At 51.7% G+C, this 16405-nt stretch overlaps 1 protein-coding gene and 1 pseudogene across 2 annotated transcripts in view; one reads left to right on the forward strand and one right to left on the reverse strand.

The window, feature by feature from the left end:
* Nucleotides 1-16405, reverse strand: part of LOC311216533 (olfactory receptor 14C36-like) — a gene marked incomplete at both ends in the record, with an annotated part of 49785 nt that overhangs the window by 12924 nt on the left and 20456 nt on the right. The window contains one exon of the mRNA XM_084298061.1: nt 260-597. Coding sequence (XP_084154187.1) covers nt 260-597 — 338 coding nt within the window. The remainder of the gene's footprint in view (nt 1-259; nt 598-16405) is intronic.
* Nucleotides 1634-12557, forward strand: LOC311216664 (olfactory receptor 14A16-like; annotated as a pseudogene). The gene is made up of 5 exons: nt 1634-1641; nt 3014-3081; nt 9053-9515; nt 11731-12191; nt 12489-12557. The product of its transcript is annotated as an olfactory receptor 14A16-like (transcript).

A 16405-nucleotide genomic window follows, 5' to 3' on the forward strand; every position in this document is an offset into this window, starting at 1 on the left:
GCTCCTCATTTATGCAAAGCCTCAGGGTCACAAAAGATATGTTGGTACAAGGGGATGAAGAACAGCATTTCTTTGTGGAAAACAATATCACAAGGGGAAATGAAAAACAAAACAAATTTAATCCATCCAGAAGTTAAGACAGCTTGCCCTATCATTACATAAACTGTAATTTATCTGAAGAAGAAAATAAGCAGTTTATAGCTGCAAAAAGGTCCAGCCAGTTTCATCAGTACATCCTTAAATATCTCCATGACATCACTTTCCTAATGGCATTCATGAGCTCCTGGTTCCTCATGCTGTAGATGAGGGGGTTCACTGCTGGGGGCATCACCGAGTACAGGACAGTCATCACCAGGTTCAGGGATGGTGAGGAGATGGAGGGGGGCTTCAGGTAGGCAAACATGCCTGTGCTGAGAAACAGGGAGACCACAGCCAGGTGAGGGAGGCATGTGGAAAAGGCTTTGTGCCGGCCCTGCTCAGAGGGCATCCTCAGCACAGCCGTGAAGATCTGCACATAGGAGAAAAGAATGAAAACAAAACACCCCAAAAACAGAAAACCACTAAATGTGAGAAGCTCAATTTCCCTGAGGTAGGAGTCTGAGCAGGAGAGCTTGAGGATGGAGGGGATTTCACAGAAGAACTGGTCCACAGCATTGCCTTGGCAGAGGGGCAGGGAAAATGTATTGGCAGTGTGCAGCAAAGCATAGAGAACCGCACTGCCCCAGGCAGCTGCTGCCATCTGGGCACAAGCTCTGCTGCCCAGGAGGCTCCCATAGTGCAGGGGCTTGCAGATGGCAACATAGCGGTCATAGGACATGACAGTGAGAAGAGAATACTCTGCTGAAAAGAAAAAGAAGAAGAAAAAGACCTGTGCAACACATCCTGCATAGGAAATGGCCCTGGTGTCCCAGAGGGAATTGGCCATGGCTTTGGGGAGAGTGGTGGAGATGCAGCACAGGTCAATCACGGAGAGGTTGAGGAGGAAGAAGTACATGGGGGTGTGGAGGCGGTGGTTGGATGCTACAGCAGTGAGGATGAGGCCGTTGCCCAGGAGGGCAGCCAGGTAGATGCCCAGGAAGAGTGCGAAGTGCAGGAGCTGCAGCTCCCGTGTGTCTGCGAATGGCAGGAGGAGGAACTCGGTGATGGAGCTGCTGTTGGTCATCTGATGCCTCTTGGACTCAGGGTCTATCCAAAGACCAAAGGGCATGAACTTGGTACCTATGAAAGGTCTTAAGATGTTCTGAAATCCATAGTTTAGTTCACATGCAATACACCTGTAAGACAGAGGGGTCTGTTTATCATCCTGCAGCAAAATTGTGAGAAACAAAGTTGTGTTTTTGCAATAGAGAATTACTTTTCTGTATTCCAAGGTAGTTGTGTAGTCATAATAAGGAGGAATGCTAAGTAGAGAAGTGGACAGTAGAAGGCCTCACTGTTCCAAAATACGGTAGAAGCTTGAGAAAAAACATGATGAGCAGTGAGAGAACAGTAAAATAAAGATCACAAGCTCTCAAAACATAAGAAAGGAGAAATTAAAGGGTTGAAAAAAAAGAAAAATTGTACATATATGGTATAGAGGAGCGTCAAGTAGCTTGTGGACCTGTAGTACTCAGCCAATGAGGAAACAGGGGAGATGATCAGGTATCAAGTAATAGGGAATAAAAGGTTAGGATTTGTTTACTAAAATATGCTCCTAATTGACAGAATGCCCGCCATTGCAATTCAGAATAAAATAGCTTCACAGAAGATCCTGTCTTAAGAAAGTTATTTGAGATGTTTCTCAGAGAATAACCCAGGGACACCATTGGCTGTCCTTAAAACAGAGTGACCTGAACAAAGCCAGCTCATTTCCCAGCCCTACGCACCGCAGTGTCCAGAGCCATTTTGGCTAGAACAGATGGTCACTTTGCTCCCAGGGATGCACCTCCACAGCAGGACTCAGTATTCTGGTGTTTGAGATTTTGGCTTTATTCCCACTGCCAAGAGAGTATGGGGGGAATACTAAGGGCAGGATGGATGGGAGGGGAAACACAGAGAAATGCCCCAGTGTTCCAGCTTTTGGAGGCAAGAATGGGAGTGAGAGATGGGCACCTGGGGGTTCTCTTCCTCTGAGGGTCCTGCTGCTAAGGGACAACACAGTCAGAGACCCAATGATTTGGGGGCAGAGGCTCTGCTGGATTTGAGCAGAGACCACGCAGTTGCTCTGGGTAAGTCATCTGCATAATGTGGATGTAAGGAAGGTGCCAAAATCTCCCCTACCACGAAGTTCCTGGGAGCAGCTACCTCTCACTCCCTGCCCATGTCTCTGCTGCCTGCAGCTGTCCCTGCCTGCAGCTGGGTCTCTGTCCCCACGCCTCCTGCCTGCAGCTCACAGCCCCCATCCCACCTGCTGGGTGCTCAGCTCTGCCCTGCAGACACCTCCTGGCAGCAGGGCTCTGCCCAGGGGCAGTTCGCTGGGGGCACATCCTAGAGCCCAGGGCACACAGACACTGCTGACACTGCACGGGTGGTGGTGGAGTTTTCTATGGGCTGAGGCACAGGAAAGGGATTTCTTGTAGTCCTTGTAGTGCGCCTTGTGGAGTCTTAGTACTGTTAGACTTCTCTTTGAAATAACAGCATTGATTTCTATTCCCACTAAGACAAACAAACAAACAAACAAAAGAATGCAGAAACTCAGCAGAAATGCTGAACCTGAAGCAGCTAATTCCTACCTTAACTTTCCTCTTGCAAAGTCCCCTTGGATACACCCTGGTTGTGCTGTGGATCCATGAGCAGGCTGCCCCAGGCAGCAGCCTCCTACAGCAGCAGGACCCTGCCCTGCCAGGGGGGCTCCTTCCACACGCAGCTTCTCCCCGCAGCGCCCTGGGCAGCTCCCCGGGCAGGCTGAGTGCTGAGCCTGGCAGGCGGCAGAGGCTCTACCCCGGCACACAGACCCTGGGGCACAGCAGGGACCCTGCTCTGCACCACAGCACTGGCCACCCCTACCTACACCCCCGGCTTCTCCTGCCTTCAGGAACTGTGGCTGCATTGCCCTCCAGCCAGAGACTTACCGGCTGCAGGGCTGGGAAGTCTTCTCCCCCAGTGAGCTGTGGGCATGCTGCCACTTCTGCCTGCCTTTAAGCACTGTGTCTCTGCAGGCAGTGCCCCCAGCCCTGCTGCGCTGTGCAGAGGAGCTGCTCCTGGGCAGAGCTGTCTCTCTGCAGCGCTGCCCGCTTGCCAGGAGCTCCCCTTGGGCCCAGGAGCCCGGCCCAGCTCAGCAGCAGAGGCCCAGCCCAAGGCCTCCCTTGCTCTGCCCCCCACCAGGCTCCCTGCACATGGCCCTGGGGCCGCAGGGGAACCTGCTGGCAAACAGCCTGAAGGGATTCCTGGGCTTCCCTCCCTCACTTGGGTGCATACACTTCTCACATTTCTTCACAACCAGGTTCATTTCCCCTACCAGAAAATTAATTAGCTGTAACAATAACTTCTTTATGTCCCACTATTAGTTTGGACATGAGTTCATGGTGCGGGACATTTCTTCCTCCTTGTGGCCAGTTCCAACCTTCCAAGATGCACTTTGTGTTTTTGTTGTTGTTGTCATTCTTTTTTTTCTTTCCTGCTCTTCCCTACTACCAAAGAAAGCAACATCAGGGTGGAAACCCCTCCTGAAGTAGGTATCCCAAAATATCAGCATATTTGCCGCCTGTCAACCAAGCAGACATAAGTCACTTCACCAACATCTTCCAAGCCATGGGTCTGCTGCTGGCTTGCAACTTCTTGTGTAGACACAACCAAGCCTTGTGCCTTCTGTTGTCCAGTCATGGACTCAAGCAGAAGGGATGTGACAACCCATATTCGGACCTTCTTTTTGTCTGGGTCCTCCTGGGTATGTAGGCAGAAGGGATCCCATAGTCAGCATGCCAACCAGGTGCCTTCTGCTGGCCTAGCAGGGCCACTGCCAGATGTCAGATGAACAGTACAGATCCCAGGGAGAAGTCAAGGGTGAACTGTCAGCTACTTCAGGCAGAAGTGACCTCACAGTCCCTTTCCGTGACATGTTCCTGCTGTTGCCCTATCAACTGCAGGGACAGAAGTGACCTCACAGTCACTGCCACAGTCACATTTCTCCTGCTGGGGCAGGAGATCCTGAGGCAGAGCTGAGCTCATCAGAGCATTCCCACCCATCTCCTCCTTGTGAGCTGATCAGATCCATGGCCCCTCACATTCATCTTTGAATGCCATGTGACTGCACAGCAACATCATGGTTCATGCCCTGTCACAAGGAGCAAGGCACCTAAAGCTAAGGGTTGGGAGAGACGTTGAAGGTGAGGAGGTAAATACACAGAAAGAGGGGCCTAGGATGTTAGCTATTCATGTATGGGAATAGGGCTTACCTTTCTGGGTTAGAGATTAAGCAAAGGTTTAGTGGGAGGGTTTGGTGTTCTGCTTAGGGTGTCAGTTCTGTGGTTATGTTATGTTACAAAGCTCTTTGCTTTAGGGTTTTGTTTAGGATGTTTCTTCCAAGAACTCTAGGGTTAAGTAGAGCATTTTAATGCTAGTGTTAGGGGCAGGGATCAGTGTGAGCAAGACAGTAAGGATAAGGGGCTATGGGCTGAGTTTTGGCTTCAAGGGATGCTTTGGGGTCAGGCATAGGAGTAGTGGATTCCTGTGTGGAGTAGCGTTTAGGTTTAGGGATAAAGATTACAGGTTAAAATAGGGCAAGGGCTTCACATGACTGTTTTAAGACTGTTTTATGGTAGGATCTACATTACCTGAACCCTCTTACCTTTTCAAAATCGTTAAGTTCTGCTGGTCAAGCTCCTCTTCCCTCCCATAAATCTCACATCTCTCCTGTCCAGCCTTCTCCTGACCTCCCCATATCGGTCATCTTTTTGGGAGCAGGATTCTCATGACATTCAAGATACCCTGAGGAGTATCTGTCTCACTTCTGTTGGCTAATCTGTTCCTGAGAAAGAAGCAGCTCCTAAGCCAATATGGAGCACCCTCCACAATGTGCCAAGCAGCTCTGCACCATCACAAATGTGTGTGTACTGCCTACAATTTCAGTTCCAGAATGGCTCCTATAGATGCAGGGTAACTTATCCCAGGCCATCCTGTATGCTTCAGTTTCCCTCTTGCATCTTGGAGGCAGCGGCCCCCTCTGTGTAGAAAACAGAAAGTAGTCCTGAAAGATGACTTTAGGCAAAAGCTGAGACCTTGGACATGAAAACCCGTATCAAAGACCTCTTCCCCTACCTGGTAATTAGGAAAACCAGATCTCACAAACTATGTGCAAAGCAGGTGCCTTCTGCAGGCCTATTATGGACACTGGCAGATGTGAGCGTAAAGGCACAGATCCCAGCTAGGAGTCAAGGGATGGCCAGTTGGCTACTTCAGAAAGAAGTCAACTCACAATGTGCTTCATAGACACTGACTTAGAACTGGATTAGGAATTTCTGAGGCATCGCTTACCTCATAATACCATACCTACAAAATACCCCCTTTTTGGCCCAGGACCTGCCCAGGTAGAAGTAATGTGGTTGTGATCCTTCCAGCCCAAAACCCTGCTGCTGGATTCCCAGCCGCTCTGACACACAGGAGCCAGTTCCATGCCAGTCCTGGGAGGTGCTAGGACAGGAGGGACCTTGGAGTTGCCACCACTGTAGAGAAAACTGAAAGCTGCCCTGAAGGGGCATTTTAAGAAAAAGTTGAAATCTCTGACAGGACAACCAGAGATGTTGCTCTGAAGAGTGAGGGGGCTGTGATGCCCGGGGCACAGGGCACTCTGCAGGGCTGTGCTGGGCAGGCTGGGAGGCAGACCCAGCTCATGGGGTCACTGCCATTGCCCCAGGGCAGCAAGGAATCACTCACCATACTCCTTTGCTGGGGCTGCTTTGTGCCCTGGGGCTGCAGAGCTGCAGAGCAAATGGACACTTCTCCATCAGCTCAGCTTCACACAGGGCCCTTCAGCCTTGCCCAGTCCGAGGACTTGCCCCCTCCTTCTCCATCCACAGACATACACAGGTTTCCATTTGGGGTCTTAGGCAGGACTTTAAGGATCTGCTAAATCCCTGAATTTCCTTGTTTCTCACAGCCTTCACACAAGTCATTTTCCTGGCCCTCCCCACTGGCCAGCACTGCCTCTCAGGTGGCACTCAATGAGCCTTCAGTAGGGGCTTTGGGCTTCCTCAGTTGTCCTGCTGCTTATTAACATCTTCCTGCCTCCTTCCTGAACTCAGAGGGAGCCTTTTTGTCCAGCATGTGGCCCTGCACTGGCTGTGGCTGGGACGGAGTTACTCTCTGCAGAGCAGCCCCTGTGGTGCTGTGCTTTTGATATATGAGCAGAGCAGTGTTGGTCACCCACGGCTGTAGTCACTGTTTCTGAGCAGTGTTTGCACAGCATCAAGGCCTTCTCTGCTTCTCACTCTGCCCCACCATCGAGTGGGCTGTGTGTGGGCAAGAGGCTGGGAGGGGAACCTGCCATGACAGCTGACCCAGCCTTACCAAATGTACATTCCATGGCATATAACACGGTGCTCAGCAGTACATATTGGGGTCAACTTCCCAAGACAAAGCTGAAAGGGTTGTGGTAAATGAGGCCACATCGGACTGGCGGACGGTCTTTAGTGGGGTCCTCCAAGGCTCCATTTTAGGGCCAGTCCTCTTCAATACTTTTAGAAACGATTTGGATGCAGGACTAGAATCGATCTCCTCATCCACATCATCACCCACATCACTCGATCCCCTCATCCACATCATTGATGAAGATATTGAAGAGAACTGGCCCCAGTACTGGGCTCTGGGGGACACCACTAGTGACTGGCCCCCAGCTGCATTTATCTGCATTTACCAGGACTCTTTGGGCCAGTTTTTAACTAAACTAAGCGTACACCTGTCCAAACACTGAACAGCCAGTGTCTCTGCAGAATGCTGTGGAAAAAGATCTCAAAGCCCTTACTGAGGTCTAGGTAGACCACATCCAGAGCCTTTCCCTCATCTGCTGAGAGCATCACCTTGTTATGACTGAGATTTGATTTGCCAAGCGGGACCTGCCTTTGATAAACCCATGCTGACTGGGTGTGATCACCTGGTTGTCCTGGAAGCATTGTGTGATGGTACTCAAGATAATCTGCTCCATGAACTTCCCCGACACTGAGGTCAGACTGACAGTCTTGTAGCTCAGAGATCCTCCTTCTGGCCATTTTGTAGGTGGGCATCACATTTGCTAGTCATCAATTGACTGTGAACTCCCCTGATAGCCAGGACTGCTGATAAATGATGGAAAGTGGCATGACAAGCACTTCTGCCAGCTCCCTCAGGACCCTCAGGTGGATCCCATCTAGCTCCATAGACTTGTGAACATCCCCCACGAGGGATGCCATACGAGCAGTGGTGCCTGCTCACCAGGAAACAGACCAGCTTCCTACAGAGCTGCTTTATGAGGAGCATGGCCAGCAAGAAAATCTGAGTTATACTCAGCTCAGATCCGGTGTGACATTACAGGAAGTGTCTACAGGCAGCAGGGAAAGATGTGCAGGTCTGGGAGTCCCTTGGACAGTCTGGTGTGCAGAGGGGTAAGGGCTTTGGCAAGACTGAGAGTCCCAACAGGACTGAGGTCTTTGCCCATGGCTATGGCTGTTGTCTCTGCCACTGAGGTCTATGAGGAGACAGTGTACAGTTGATGCACAAGGGCCTCATTGCCTCCTTGCCCCCACCCATGAACCAGGCAGGGGTCATACCATTCTCCTACACTTGGCCATGCACATCCCATCTCCTACTGCCCCAGGAAGAGCCCCGAGCAAGGTGTGAAGGGAAAGGATCTCTCTTCCTAGGGACCAGGGGTCGAAGGCCAGGCCCTTGTCCCTGGTGAAACACATCCAGCTTTTCTACACCTCAGTGTGCCTTGACATTGTCTTTCTCTATTTGTCCTAACTGCCTCCAATGTTTGACTCTAATGAGCTCCAAGGGAGGCTATGTCAGTGCCCTCAGGGGGACATTCCAAGAAACCTTCACCTGACTTGGACTTCTTGAGAGATTTCTTCAATTTGCTCTCAGTGCCTGCATTTTGAGGTCTCATCACCAAAGCCACCAGAGGGGTGATTACAGTGCTTGGGCTGAGCCTCTGCTGCTAAGCTGGGCTGGGCTCCTGGGCCCAATGGGAGTTCCTGGCAAGAGGGCCCTGGTGCAGAGAGACAGCTCTGCCCAGGAGCAGCTCCTCTGCACAGCGCAGCAGGGCTGGGGGCTCCAATAACAGGTGGCACGCAGAGAGGAGAGAAGGAGAGAGGGGCTGGAGGCAGTTGAGAGTTGGAGGATGCTGAGAGCTGACTGGAGGAGAAATCTGCACAGCCCTTGACAAGATAAGTCTCTGGCTGCAGCGTCATGCAGCTGCAGGTCCTGGAAGGGTCTCCTGCAGGGTCATGTTTCTGGGAGGGCAGTGGGCAACGCAGTAGGCTGTGAGAGCCCTGCTGGATTGCACTGCGAGGTAAGGAAGTCTGGCAGGAGCCCCTTGGAGTGCCCTAAGCCAGGTGCCCCCGGTCAGCCCAGAATACCCTGCCCTGTCTGGTCATGCCGGGCTCTCTGTCAGCTGCCCCTTAGCTCCTGCAGCCATGGAAAAGAAGAGAAGCTCCCAAGCTCTGTCTGGCTTGCTGTGGCCCTCTTCCCTCAGCAGCATTCTCCAGTCTTCCAAAACCTATCTTAAGCATTATAGGGTCTACTAGGATAAAATAAAGCAAAGTTTTATATATATATATGGGCTTTTTTATATATAAAGGCTTTTATATATATAAGGGCTTTTATATATAAAAGCCCTACAGCTCAGGTCTGCTTTCAAATGAATTATTTGCAACTACACAGCAAAGCTCCTTCATCTGACAATTGGACTGGACTTGAGTTTTCCCCATAGCAGCCCCTGCTATCAGTGGCACTCTGAGCCAGCAGCAGACACAGTTCAAACGAGAGTTGCAGAAAGGTTCTTCAAATAGCAAGGATTGAGCTGGGAGGTGCTTGAAGGCCTACAGCAGGTTTTCCTCAGAAAGGTCTGTTCTAACTTTTTCTGCCTTTTTCTCTCCAACAGAGAGCCGTGTTCAATGTCAGAAAATAACCAACAGCAGCTCCATCACTGAGTTCCTCCTGCTGGCATTCACAGACACACGGGAGCTGCAGCTCTTGCACTTCGCACTCTTCCTGGGCATCTACCTGGCTGCCCTCCTGGGCAACGGCCTCATCCTCAGCGCCGTAGCCTGCGACCACCGCCTCCACACCCCCATGTACTTCTTCCTCCTCAGCCTCTCTGTGATTGGGCTGCATCACCACCACTCTCCCCAAAGCCATGGCCAATTGCCTCTGGCACACAAGGGCCATCTCCTACACAGGTTGTGCTGCCCAGGTCTTTCTGTTTGTCTTCTTGATATCAGCAGAGTATTATCTTCTCACCGTCATGGCCTATGACCGCTACGTTGCCATCTGCAAGCCCCTGCACTATGGGAGCCTCCTGGGCAGCAGAGCTTGTGCCCAGATGGCAGCAGCTGCCTGGGGCAGTGGGGTTCTCTATGCTCTACTGCAGTCTGTTAATACATTTTCCCTGCCCCTCTGTCAAGGCAATGCTGTGGACCAATTCTTCTGTGAAATTCCCCAGATCCTTAAGCTCACATGCTCACACTCCTACCTCAGGGAACTTTGGGTGCTTATGATTGGTATCTGTTTTGCATCTGGGTGTTTTGTTTTCATTCTTTTCTCCTATGTGCAGATCTTCAGGGCTGTGCTGAGGATGCCCTCTGAGCAGGGGCAGCACAAAGCCTTCTCCACGTGCCTTCCTCATGTGGCTGTGGTCTCCCTGTTTCTCATCACTGGCTTTTTTAAGGGGCCTTACCTTAAGCCCCTCTCCCTCTCCTCCCCAACCCTAAATCTCGTGGTGGCAGTTCTGTACTCGGTGGTGCCACCAACATTCAATCCCCTCATCTACAGCATGAGAAACAGGGAGCTCAAGGGTGCTTTCAGGAAAACAATTTTGTGGCTGTTTCTGAATCGTTATATATTTCCCATCTTTCTCCACAAATGACTTCCTGGTTATGGTTTGAAGTCCCGGTACTCGGTACTTGTTTCATTAAGTGTACTGCTATTTTTATCTGTCCTGGTTTCAGTTATAACAGTGTTAATTTTCTTCCTAGTAGCTGGTAGAATGCTATGTTTTGGTTTAGGATGAGAAGAGTGCTGATAACACCCCGATGTTTTAATTGCTGCAGAGCAGTGCTTATACTAAGCCAAGGACGTCTCAGCTTCTTGCTCTGTCCTGCCAACGGGCAGGCTGGGGGTGCAGGAAGAGCTGGGAGGGGACAGACCCAGGACAGCTGACCCAAACTAGCCAAAGGGGTATTCCATACCATCTGACTTCATGCTAAACAATATATAGGGGTAGCTAGCCGGGGGAGGGGATCCGGACTGCTCGGGGTTAGGCTAGGCATCAGTCAGCGGGTGGTGAGCAATTGCATTGTGCATCACTTGTTTGTACACATTATTATTAGTAGTACTATTATCATCATTGTATTATTATTATTATTATTATTATTATTATTATTATTATTATTATTATTATTATTATTATCGTTATTATTATTTTCCTATCTTATTAAACTGTCTTTATCTCAACTCACGGGCTTCACTTTCCATTTCTCTCCCCCATCCCAGAGAGGGAGGGGGGAGGATGACCGAACGTCTGTGTGGTGTTTAGCTGCTGGCCGGGTTAAACCATGACATTATCTTTATCTTTAGTGTCATTTCCATTTATTACTTCTAAGAAATAATCTTTTTATTCATCCAGCATCTCCTGAAGTATTAAACTGCTCTGTTTACTCTGCACAGTTTTTCCCTCCCTACATGTCAACTTCGACTCTCCTTTAGCATCTGCTTAGTAAAACAGGATCTCTCCAATGCACTGCCTGAAATCCTGCCTCTTCTTTCAACACTGGTGTCAGCAATAGGTCTGAGCATTGTGGTGGTTTCACACTGATGGGCAGCTGAACACCACACCACCCTTTCACCCCTGCTCCTGAAAGGTACAAATGAAGAAAACAGAGTTGGAAAGGGCTGCAGGGTTGAGTTAAGGGATGGGGAGATGACTCATCAGTTGCAGTCATGGTATAAGCAGACTCTGTAGGGAGATTATGATAATATATTTACTAACCTTACTAACAGACTGGAGCAGTGAGAAACAAAAAGTGAACTAAAAAGATATCCACCCTCCTCTACTCCTCTACCTCCTGTCAGCTGTCCAAAGCTGCAAGTCCTGGGCTGGGATGGGGACTGTGTCTCTAGACAGAGCTGGAGGCTGCTGTGAGAGCCCTTCCTGAGGGTCCCGCTGGGCTCAGGGGACAATGGGGGAGCCAGGACTCCTAGGTCCTGATGCTAGGGCTGCCCTGAGCCCTAAGGCTTCTTCGGTCACTGTTCTGCATGTTCTCGTACAGGGGGACAATGCAGGGCCAGATTTCCCTGGGAGATATCAGATCATGTCCTGGGTGCTGAGATGCCATCCTTGGATGGCCACAGCTCTGGTGCTGAACCCTTCCCATCTCCCTGCTCTGGTGCTTTTACTCTGGTGTTGAACCCCTCCCATGTTCCTGCTGTGGTGGTTTTACTCTGCTAAGCAGCTGAACTCCTTTACAACCTGTATCTAACTCCTCCTTCTCAAATGAAAAAGGGGAGAAAATGTGATGAAAAGAGCTCGAGTAGTTTCTGGGTGTGCCCAGATGGCAGCAGCTGCCTGGGGCAGTGGCTTTCTCCATGCTGTCCTGCACATGGCCAATACATTTTCCCTGCCCCTCTGCCAAGGCAATGCTGTGAACCAGTTCTTCTGTGAAATTCCCCAGATCCTCAAGCTCTCCTGCTCAGAGTCATTTCTCAGGGTGGTTGGGCTCATCGTAGTCAGTGTCTGTTTATCATTTGGGTGTTTCATTTTCATTGTTGTTTCCTAAGTGCAGATCTTCAGGGCTGTACTGAGGATACCCTCTGAGCAGGGCCAACACAAAGCCTTTTCCACATGCCTCCCTCACTTGGCCATCATTTCCCTGTTTATCAGCACAGGCATGTTTACCTACCTGAAGCCCCCCTCCCTTTCCTCACCATCCCTGGACCTGATGATGGCAGTTTTGTACTCGGTGTTGCCTCCAGCAGTGAACCCCTTCATCTACAGCATGAGGGACCAGGAGCTCAAGGATGCAGTGAGAAAACTAATTGGATACATGCTTCTTCATTATTAATAATGGATTCACAATCCTAACAGGACTCAGAGCGTTTGGAAACCTATTAGGACCATAATAGTTTCTTTTATATGATTTTCTGAAAGTTTTGATTTTGATTTAATGATTATATTTGATAACGATATGCATTTTTTGTTTGTTTGTGTCTAATCCATTCATATCATATAGAACCAAACTTCCTGTGTAGATAAAGACAATAAATAATCCAGCAGAATTTCATTTATTCTCAGGTGTCATCTCTTCCCATCTACTCTGAAGCTGGGGGAGCAGCCCCAGCATGCTGGAGGAGCTCAGGGCCAAGAGCCCAGCTGCCACATGGAGGAGTAGCCCCAGTGGCCTTTTGGGGCTGCCCCTCACTGCCCACTGGGCTCTGCCTCTCTGCTGCCTTCGGGTTGGGGCTGCTGCTTCCCTGGAGCCATGGCCATGGCTAGCAGCAGGATGTGGCCTTTTCACTGCTGCTCTCTTTTGGCTTCCACAGTGTGCTTCTTGTGTGCTTGCTTGGGTAAGCCCTGAGATCTTGTGCACCTTGGTGACTGTCCAGTTTTCTCTGCAGTGACATCTCCACCACATCTCTTCACACCTCTTCCAAAGCTGATGTCAGGAATACACCCAAGGAGCTTCTCCATTGACAGGCCTCTTGCTTTTCTGGGCTTCACCATGGTTCAGAGCCCCAGCGTCATCACTGCAGGACCGAGGGCTAGACTGGGAGTACGTCCTGCTTGCACATGGCTTAGCAAACAGTAACTGGCCTTTGACTTACCTGCCAGGAACTGTCCCACTAGACCTGAAGCTGATTGAAAATGGCATCCTGTAGAGGAATCTGGAACTGCCAGGAGTTGTCAGGGGAACTCTAGGGACAGTGTGTGAGTCTGGGTGGGCAGTGAGTGGTTCCTTGTCTAATGAGTGACCATCTAAGGTAGAGTGTCCCAAAGAGAAAGGAGAACCTGAGGAGCCCATGGGTTAAGGAGGGCTCTGCAATGCCCAGAATGGCTGGGAAGAGCCAGCAGGCAAAGGTACCCAAGAGTTCAGTGTGGTACTGGAAAGCTTCTATGAAAAAACATGATGTGGATCTAGTTCAGCACTCACCTCCCCTTTGTGCCCTCAGGGAACACTGATGGTCCTGCCAAGCAATGCCCTGTGCTGCTGAGCCATCAGGGCAGACGGAAAGGGGCTCAGCAGCACAGATCCCCACAGAGTTGGGTCTGCTGCCCAATGGGAGTAGCAGGCACAGTGGGAAGCTGCCAGGGGGTCCCAGGACGCCACAGCCCCTGGATCTGCAGAGCAGCACCACCAGCTCAGGGCCCTGTGGTGAGCACAGGAAGGGTGAGCACCTTGCTGCTAGCAATGGCCAGCCAGTCCATCATGGGCACACCACTTGGGCAAGGCTCTCTGGGAGCAGGGATGGTCCCGGGGAAGAGCAGAGCAGCATTTCTGGGCCTGAAGTGAGGTGTAAAGGAGAAATAGAAAGCTCTTTGTGCAGGTCCCTGCTCAGGGCACCCCTCACTGTGGCTGGGCCAGGCCTCTTGTGCTGGCCTGGGGAGTGGGGCTGGTCCCATGGGGCACAGGCTCTCTGTGCTGGGGACCTCCCAGGCAAGAGAGCAGGGCTCCTGCAGCTTCATGGATCTCCATTTCCTGAGCCATGACTGGCCCCAGCCTGGGGGCTGCTGGAGAGGCCCAGAGCCGCCTTTGTCTCAGCAGCTGCGGTGCCTTGCGAGGGGCTGGGGCTGTGGCGGCTGTGTCCAGAGCCCTGCAACAGCCTGCGGTGGGTACTGCCCTGGGGCCGGCCCAGCTGTGCTGGTCTGGGCTGGGGAGAGGGCAGGGAAGTGGGGAGAGGTGGGCAGGGGCTGGTCTGGTCTGGGCAGTGCCAGGCAGAGGGCAACAGCAGTGCCAGGGAGTGGTGGCAGCATGCAGGGGAGGGCTCCCAGCGGGGTTTGGTGCTGCAGAGCCAGTACTGCATGAAAGGAGCCCAGAGCTGCAGGGGTGGGGGAGAGGAGGCCGCTCTGGGCCCTTGCTGACCTGGGCAGAGCAGGAAGGGGGCCGAGGGCATTCGTCCCCTCACCGCAGCCTGCCAGGACCTGCAAGGCACTCATGGAGCATCCAGGGCCAGGCTCTGCACTGTGGCCACAAGCCCTGCCTGCCCTCCTCCTGCCATGCTCTGTGCACTGACTGCAGTAGAGGGGACCCCCAGCCAGCCCCTGCATGGGGTTCTGCCACCCACCTCGCCCTGGCCCTCTCCAGTGCCCTCCTTGCTGCTCTTTGATGCAATCCAGGACCTCCCAGTGCATGCCAGCTGGCACATCTGCTGAGGGCCAGCGCGGGGCAGGGAGCTCAGCATGGCCCTTGCAGCCCCCTGCCCTGGGCCTGCCTCTCCCCTTGGCCTCAGCCCTGGCCTTGTCTCTGCTGGCAGGAGCGCTCTTGGCATGCGCTTCCTGGCCTCCCCTCGCCTGCGCACAGCTGCTGCCCACTCAGGCTGCTCCCACAAACATGTCCTCACAAGCGGCAACACTCCTTGGGCTGCTTCTCCTGGCCTCCCTCACCGCAGTGCCTTGACTCCTTGTCTCTGCTGGGCCCCACCATCCACACCCAAATGTGTCCCTTGGCTGGCAGCTCCTTCCCCCTGTCCCATGTGATGACAGAGCTGTTAGAAATGGCTCAGGATTCAAATTAGGATTAAATAAAAAATAGGATTTATTAAAAGAATATAAAAGAATAGAGGTAAGCAAACAGCGCTGGGTGCACCGGGAGTCTCCGCTCCACCAGGACGCATACCAGTTACATCAAGCAGCTGATTTTTATGCTCCTAGATGTAATACACAATAAATGTTTGTTCATTGCCTTTTGTATTATAAAACAAGGAGTTCCGTTTGAGGAGCAGGAGTTGCAAAAGCTTCCTGCTGAAGTAAGGAGATGTATAATACTTGGCTAGACACTATGAAAATTCTTTTGCTTAATGTAACAAAAAAGAGAACCCCCTCCCCTTCTCTCCTTCTGCATCTCAGTTGCCTCTTTTGTTCAAAGACACTGCTGCAAAGCTCATGTAACCATCTCCTGATATTTTGCTAAACTAGTGTATCAACATCCTGCATTGCTGTCTCACGCTGGGCCAACGTGACCAAATAAAAAAAGAAGTTGAACCACAACGCTGAGGAAGACTACGGCCTTCATCTTCACGACCACCAGAGGGACAGAGACGACCCCCTAGCAACAGTGCGCGCAGTCGCAGAATATACCAGGATGTGCTGCGTAATCCCGGAATTACCAAGATATAAAAAGGGACCCTGGCGGGGGTGAGGTGCGCGCCGTTGGCGGAGCCGAGACTCCCCGGCCGCCCAGCGCTGTTTTGCTTGCTGTTGCTTACTCAATAAATTCCTTTCTATTATTAATGCAATGCTCTCTGAAAATTAATTAAGGGGGCAACTTATAACACTAGACTAATACATATTCATTACTTGTCGTGGTTCCGCTCGAGTGGGCAGCCGAGCTCCACCACAGCCGCTCTCTCACTCCCCCTCCTCAAAGAGGAATGGGGAGAAAATATGTGAAAAGGGCTCAAGGGTTGAGATAAGGACGAGAAAATCACGCAATAATTATTGTAACGGGCAAAACAGACTCGGCATAAGGAGATAGTAAGATTTATTGCCTACAACTAACAAGCGAGAGAAGTGAGAAAACAAAGAAAAAAAAAACAAAAGCACCTTCCCCCCATCCACCCTCTTCCACCTCCTGTCCTCGAGCGGCTCAGGGGAACGGGGGAATGGGGGTTATGGTCAGTCTACAGCACTTCTTCTCTGCCGCTCCTTCTCGGTCACTCTCGTCCCCTGTGCTGTGGGGTCCCACCCACGGGATGCAGTCCTTGATGAACTGATCCGGCGTGGGCTTCCCACAGGCAGCAGCTCTTCCAGAACTGCTCCAGATATGGGTCCGTACCACAGGGTCCATCCCTCAGGAGAAAACTGCTCCAACCTGGCTCCCCTACGGGCAGCAGCTCCTGCCAGGTCACCTGCTCCTGCGTGGGCTCCTCTCCACGGGCTACAGGTCCGGCCCGGAATCTGCTCCGGCAGGGGTCTTCCACAGGTGGCAGCCTCCGTTGGTGCAGGGCCACCTGCTCCACCGTGGTCTCCTCCACGGGCTGCAGCGTGGAACCCTGCTCCACCGTGGTACTCCATGGGCTGCAG

The sequence above is a fragment of the Netta rufina genome (assembly GCF_964035555.1).
Source record: "Netta rufina genome assembly, chromosome: 18".
NCBI classification, from domain to species: domain Eukaryota; kingdom Metazoa; phylum Chordata; class Aves; order Anseriformes; family Anatidae; genus Netta; species Netta rufina.